At 47.3% G+C, this 7,500-nt stretch overlaps 1 protein-coding gene across 1 annotated transcript in view; it reads left to right on the top strand.

Moving 5' to 3' along the window:
• The first annotated feature begins 4,767 nt into the window (after positions 1-4,767).
• Positions 4,768-7,500, top strand: part of gas7b (growth arrest-specific 7b) — a 17,483-nt gene continuing 14,750 nt past the window's right edge. The window contains exon 1 of the mRNA XM_079372625.1: positions 4,768-5,651. Coding sequence (XP_079228751.1) covers positions 5,334-5,651 — 318 coding nt within the window. The 5' untranslated portion in view covers positions 4,768-5,333. The remainder of the gene's footprint in view (positions 5,652-7,500) is intronic.

The raw sequence follows: 7,500 nt of genomic DNA, 5'->3' as shown, positions 1-7,500 counted from the left end.
GTCTTAAAGGACAGAGTGCCATCCTTCCTGGGCTCCTGAGGTTTGTTTACATTGTGTTGCCATGACGACGTGGGCTTCGCTGTCAGTCAAACAGAAGCCCGCCCACTCTGACTCTCAGTGCTGTTTTTTTTCCTGAACAGCTTCAGTTTCATTTCTGCTTTTTTTTTTCCAGCCTGTGTTCTCTGAGGGGAAACCCCCTGCAGCTTCCTCTGTGACAGACAGACAGGAGGCAGTGAACGCATCATGATCCAGAGTCATATGCTTATGAATAAAATATAACCGTGTCACACATAACTAGGCCAAACCTCATCGTCTCTATTCATTCATCACTCAGTCCGTCCGAGGCGAGGAGAAAGAATCAGAGACGCTTTCATTCATGTTTTTATCCTCGAGCAGCTCCAATCAGGACTTCAGACAAACATTCAAATCATCCAGAGCCATGAATAAGGCCGATTCATGCTGCACAGAAGCTGCAGAGGATGAATGAACACTATAGAGATGGAGGCTTTGAATCATACAGGTGTGTACGCTCGGATCTCTCACCTGTCAGAAAACCTCAAAGACGTGCGTTTAAAGAGACGTGGAGACTGAACAGGTGTCACAGGTTAGAGTTAATATTAAACACCTCAAGTGACATATCAGAGTCTTCTCGTTAGAATGACCAGTAAGGCGCTGCATGAGGATCTAAGGTTACGAGATGACTCAGCATTTTAAGAATGTGATTCAGAGCGACACCAAGACGAGCTTTAAGAGTGACCTGTATCAGGAGGACCAGTTGGAGGCGGGAGAACCAGAAACCTCCAGTGTTGAAAATGAAGTGTGACATCCTGCAGTACCTGGAGTGTCCACTAGAGGCTGGCTGCAGTACCTGGAGTGTCCACTAGAGGCTGGCTGCAGTTCCTGGAGTGTCCACTAGAGGCTGGCTGCAGCAGCACAGGAAGTCACATACACACCCATTCAAACAGCCTGTTTTTACAGCAGACATGAACATGTTTACAGCCTGCTTCAAAAAACCAAATAGGTGTGATGAGCTCATGTCTCCATCCACACACACTGTACGGGGGGGGAATGTTTTGATGACTCAGCAGTTCTGATTGGATGAAGGATAGCAGCCTCGACCATCAGTGTGTGAATGTGTAGGTGGGACCATTTATGTGAAACGTTCAGTATATTTGTATTCTTCTATGATTGACATGCTCTATTCAAACGTTGATGTTTTGATTGACAGATGAAACTTTTTTGAACCCAAGACGCAACAAGCACATTGTTTAGTGTTTTTACATAACTGTTCAAATCAAACGGAGATCAAATCTATGACAGCGAGAGCTTTCGTTCTTTGTGCAGCACAAAGTAATGACTGTCTTTGTTTGGATCTTCTATTGGTACTTTGATTGATGCGATTATTATGGGATGTTTCTATTGGTGTCAAACACGTTGACACTGTGTGGGTGGCCAAAAATTTACTGCTAACGTTTTTGTATCGTCTGTTAAAGCAACAATCTGTAACTTCTTCTTCAAACAGTCGTTTCAAAGTCGAGCTAATCGAACTGTAACCTCCAACATGGAGGACGGCGTCTCTCTCGTGTCCACAGGGTCACTCTGTCAGCGGTCGAGGTCATCTGGGGAGAAGTGTGCAGCCTTCAGCTACAACGCAGCCAGTTAGCTCGTCTAACCCGAGTCATGTTTCAATAACTCCATCTGTCCTCTTTTCCCGCCGAGTTCAGGACCTTACAAACCTTTCTGAAGTAGCATGTCATAAATAAGCCACTCCACTGTCGACGCTTAGCCACAGACCATAGTCGTCATGGTAACAGCTGACTACACAAACTCCACATGCTAATGGTTAGCTAACACCTAGCTGTAGACGCTGACAGAGTCACCACTTTGCCGTCTTCTCTGCTTCGACTGTCCTCAGCGCACGTTTTTCATGAGAGGGTGGAGTTCAGCACGCCTTCGGAGGGCGCCGTACTGGGCCTTCAAAAACAACGTTTATTCAGTTCAGAGACTTTATTCACCTCGCAGGTGGAAACAAAAACTCGAGCGGCTGAGCGTTAAACTGAAATAACATATGGATGATCGAGCTGAGTCGATCGTTCTGGCCCTCACTCTGCTGAAGTGGTTATTATCTGCATCTTTAAAATCATCCCAATCATCAGACCGTCACAATAACAAACATCTTCCCCCCGCTAACCACATTACATTCTGTTTGTCTGCATTAAAATCTTGTGTTTCTCACATTATTGATTTGTTTATGGGGAGCTAGCTCGGAGGAAAGGAGGCGTTCAGGGACACTCGGTAAAGTGTTTTACATCGAACAGAAATGCAGCGTTCTCTCCGTGCGTGTCATCTGAGCTGACGCTGCAAGCGGAGCCGAGCGAGCCGAAGGGAATAAAAGCTCTGAACATGTCCGTGCCTCGTCTCTCTGTGCTGACAGTGAGGAGCTAATTGAGCTCAGCGCTGAGCCGGATCCAAACCGGCCTTTAATAGAGTCTGTCATCTTATTGTTTCCATGTTCTCCAACATCTGTGGCAGCTGGAGTCAAGTCAGGACGACAAGAAGAGAACCAGGGCGAAGAGCTGTGTTTGATGGCTTCAATGTGTTTCTCTCATTTGGGTTAGAGTGTCTCTTTATTGTTATAGCCTTCAAAGAAAACAGATGTGAGATAAAGACATTGATTTGTTTTCTTTAAACTAACATGTCTGAGGTGAAGAGATGCTCCTCTTCCTCCATGGTTAGTTCCTGTGACCTTCAGGATCAGACGTTTCTCACAGAGTATTTAAAGAAACATCATCATGAAGGTCGTATGTGTTCATAAAGAGCTGGGTCTTTAGCTTTCTCTTAAAGGTGCAAAGAGACTCTGCAGATCAAATGGAGTGTATTAGTTCTTTCCACCAGCGGGGGGCGACAGAGGGCAAGAGACTAGTCAGAGACTAAAGCCCCGTTTCCACCAAACGGGTCAGAACCCTTTTTATGGCGTTTCCATCGTAAGTTTGGAATGGTACCAAAATAATGGATCCATATCGTTCTTCTTCTTTGGTTCTCTTCTGTTGGGGTACCAAGGGTACTGATCCGACCCTGAACGGTCGGATTTATTGTGTCCTGTTCTTCTTCATTTAACTTAAATTAAAAGCAGGCGACACAGCTGACCGCACAGAACTGAACTGAACCGGACTGAACCAAACCGGACTCAACCGAACCAGACTGAACCAAACCAAACTGCTTGGTGGAAACAGGGCTGGGGGGGGGGGTTGTAGATTGAATGACCTCGGATCTCTTGAGTTGAATCATGTGGTTTCAGAGGGAACAGACGATGTGTGAGTGTTTCATACAGAAACAGAAATAAGAAAATCTTCTGTTCTTTTGTTTCTCAACAAACTTCATGCTCAAAGAATCTGCTGCAAGCTTAAAGCGACTGCACTTAAAAAAACACAGCAGATCTAATTATTTTAACTGCTGACTCAGCTAAATGAAAAGTTTGCAGCCATAGATGAAACCACTTCTAATTATTGATTCCAAAAACACCAGAAAGAAACAATTAGATTCCTGCAGTTCTAATGTCGTTGGGTTTTTTTTAAATGCTCCTCAGAGACGACGTGGGAGAGACCATCCAGCACACCTGGGACCCCAAAGACCCCCCTCAGACACAAGAACTCCCTCCCTGCAGGTAAAAACCATCTCTCTCTCTCTCTGTGCATCCCAACTCAGCATCACTTCATCTCCCGAGTGATTCAGCGCCCGAGGCTTTGAATTCTCCTTAAATTCCTGTGAGGCACAAAGCAGCCGCTCATGAGCACCAAACAGACACTTCCTGTGACTAATTTTATCTGAAGGCTTGAAGAGCAGAACTGAGACTCCTCTGTCCTCGTCTTGGCTCGCCTCGAAAGGAGGAGAAACCAAGCCAGGACGGTATGTGACATGTTTCCTGCTTGGTTCAAAGCTGGGAGCAGACCCTCTCTCACTCATCATTGGTTTTTTTCAATACTAAAGATCAATAAAGGTCCCATAGAATGTGAAAGACACACCATGTTCCTCTAACACGGGTCTACAAACCCCCCAATGATGAGAAAAGTCCATCCTCTCCGTCTTCTGCCTGCTCAAACAGGCCGTTTGGAGATGTTCCCTTCATGACATCACAAAGGGCAGTAGCCCCTCCCCCAGGTGGGTGACACTCCCACAGCTAGGTGTTTGTTCTGCCCTCTGAGTCTGCCTTCTCACCGTAAACAATAGGACATGGAGCCAGAAAGCAGCGAGTACACCCGAGCCCTTCCAGAGAGGGGGCGTGGTCAGACACAGCTCATTTACATATTTAAAGCTACAGACACAGAAACAGCCTGTTCTGAGCAGGGCTGAAATAGAGGGGTTTATAGACATGATCAAATACAGGATCAGAGTGGATTTACAACAACACACTTCACACACATGATGAAGAGGAGCGAGGACACTGATTAACCTGAAGAGGAGGAGGAGGTCATGTGACCTTTAAGAGGAGTTCTGACACTTGTGAAACTTTTTCACTCATGAAGTGAATTCAGCTCTCAGATCAGCACCAGTCTACACTGGCGCTCCTCTGCAGACACAATAACAGTAAAACTAGTATTTCTTCTTCTCCCGTCTGATCTCTCTCTCGCTCTCTCTCTCTCTCTCTCGCTCGTCCTCAGTGAATGGATTTCACTCAGGTGGGAGTCCGTTGCATCATGTGGAGAATTCACACAACAGTCAGGTGAGGAAAGGCAGCACAGCGGAGCCACAGGTGAGACCATCTGACTGCTTTTATTCTCCCCCAACAACATCAAACACAGAGGAGACTTTTGAAAAAGTGCTGAGTCATCATAAAGTGACTGAAGGTTGCTGAGGATTTCTTTATATGAGCTGTAGCTTAAAAACTAATAACAACCGAAGATGTTTACTTTTCACATTTCTGATGATCAAACCCCACACTCTCTCTCTCTCTCGCTCGCTCGCTCGCTCTCTCATTAGTAAGGGGAGGCAGAAAGTAGTTAAAGCAGATTAAACCCTCCCACAGTATATCTGTTCCCCTGATCATAATTAAGCAGCAGTCAGAGTGCAGTAACAAACCATCCACCCACCACACTTCTCCTCATTTGGCCCTTTACTGCACACAAACAAAGTACAAACAGCTTTACTGCTCAGCTTGTCTTCTGTGCAGGAGAGCCGGCTCCAGACTCCTCTCTCTCTGTAACTCTCTTTATTTGGACCTTTTCTCCTCTAACTGTCTCAGGACACTGGAAGGACTTTGTTATGAGCTCAAGAGTTGGAAGTTGTTCGCACAAACACACACACAGAGAGAGAGAGAGAGAGAGAGAGAGCAAGCCATGCACTCCCTCGTTCTGCAGAACAATCCAACCTACTCTGCACAGCAACACACACACACACACACACACACACACACACACTCTCTCTCCAAACACACCAGCAGCAGCAGCAGCAGCAGCAGCAGAGCGATCAGCACTCAGGCGCTCACTGACGCTCACAGCTTGCTGGGAAAACAACTGTGTGTGTTTGTGAGTGTGTGTGGAGCAGTCATGTCTGACACAGAGGACGGAGCTTTTGATGGAGCGTCCTTCTTTTCCCCGCAGAGTCCGGGATCAACGTCGCCCACCAGGAAGCAGAACAAGGAGACCACGGTCACGGTGAGTGAAACAACTAACTGCAACTGTGAGCGAAGTGAACTCAGTGCACTCGCTGCAGGAGCCCGGGAGGAGCAGACTTAAGACCAGCACAGGGAACTTTAATGCTTTCATCCATGAGATTAGACAGATGATTAAGGAAAAAGCCTTTTCCAGGAGTGACCAGGTGGGATTTGTTTTCCGGATGCATGTTTGATGCACCTGAGAACTCACAGAAGTTCAGCTTGACATATTTGGAGGCTGCTTGTGTTGTGCTGTTACACAGTGACATCATCCTCTCCAGCGTTGTCAGCTCGTTGCTTCCTGTCGGCTCGCAGCTGTTTCTCTCTGACTTTTATTTCCATATCATGAATGTAAAACCACGAGCTTGATCTCTGTTTCCATGGCAACCACAGTGACGCTGTCCTTAGGCACTCGCTTATTCCAGGAAACTTCCAGGAAACAGGTTCAAACCCAAAAGTCTAAAAAGTTTAAAACAAATGCTCCTTGATCCTTTTTCCAATCAGCCAATCACAGCTCTCTGACATCATAGCACATATTTGCAAGCAGGAAGCTGGAAGCAACAAATTCAGATTTTGATGGATACGATATGTGACGCTGCGTGAAGCTCGATGATTCGTCACTGTGAGGGGACGATACTTGCCAGCTTCATGTTACAGTGCTTACAGTTAAGTTAGCGTACATGAAGATACGTGATGTTTGATTGGCCTGTAAACATCCGTCCCCGCTGTGTCGGGGGCTCGTTAGGAAAGACGTTCCAGTAAAATCTGTGACAGTTCTGTGATGTCACCAAAAACACACGAGAGTGAAACCTCTGCCTCACTTCTTACTGACTGACCTGAGAGTCACGAGGGACTGAGGGACTCTTCATCTGAGTCACTGCTCATGTTGCTGACCCTGCACAACAAGCAGCTCTGCACAGGAAGTTATGGAACTGTTAGCTACATGAAGTTCACCTCTCTCTCCCACAGCACAGAGAGCATCTACACACGTGGAGCTGAGGGTCTGCAATAATAATAAAACTCTGTCGTTATGAGGAACCAGAGGTCAGGAGAGAAAGTTCAGGAACCTGTGTGTGTGTGTGTGTGTGTGTGTGTGTGTGTGTGTGTGTGTGTGTGTGTGTGTGTGTGTGTGTGTGTGTGATTGTTGAAGAAGCTCTGTTAGCTGTCAGTGTCTGGACCTTAAACTGATTCCAATGAGAAGTTGGATCATCCCGGACACGCTTGAGTTCCAGCTTCTTTTCCTCTCGGTGAAGCTCTGAGAAAGTCGTAAGCAGAACCGTGCGGCTTCACTTCCTCCGAGAGGTTTTTCTCTCCGCTCAGCCGGAGGTTTATAAAGAGTTCATCCTCTCTGCAGGTTTTCACCTCCGTGAGGAGAGACCTGCAGGCTGTCCTGAACCTGCAGTCTCTTCTTCTGATGCTGTTGTTGTTCTCAAACAGAACTGAGAGCAGCTCGCCGTCAGTTCCTGGTTCAGTGTAAACACACCGCAAGCTGCAGGGTGCGACGTCTCAGAGCCCAAAACACAATCAAATGTACACGTAGCTTAGCATCGACACAAAATGACTGAAGACCCCTCCCTCTTCACGCAGAGCTGGATAAACACTGAAGCTTCATTCAGACTCCATTACTGAACCAGCTCTCAGCCTGTCGTTAGCCTGACTCAAAGTTAGCCTGAGACCGCCATCCATGGGACTCCAGCGCCCCCTGCAGGAACACACGGGGGACTCCAGCGCCCCCTGCAGGGACACACGGGGGACTCCAGCGCCCCCTGCAGGAACACACGGGGGACTCCAGCGCTCCCTGCAGGAACACACGGGGGACTCCAGCGCCCCCTGCAGGGACACACGGGGGA

This window comes from Symphodus melops (genome assembly GCF_947650265.1).
Source record: "Symphodus melops genome assembly, chromosome: 21".
In the NCBI taxonomy this organism is placed as follows: domain Eukaryota; kingdom Metazoa; phylum Chordata; class Actinopteri; order Labriformes; family Labridae; genus Symphodus; species Symphodus melops.
Note: the sequence above shows the minus strand (reverse complement) of the source record. Positions and strands in the feature narration are given on the sequence as shown.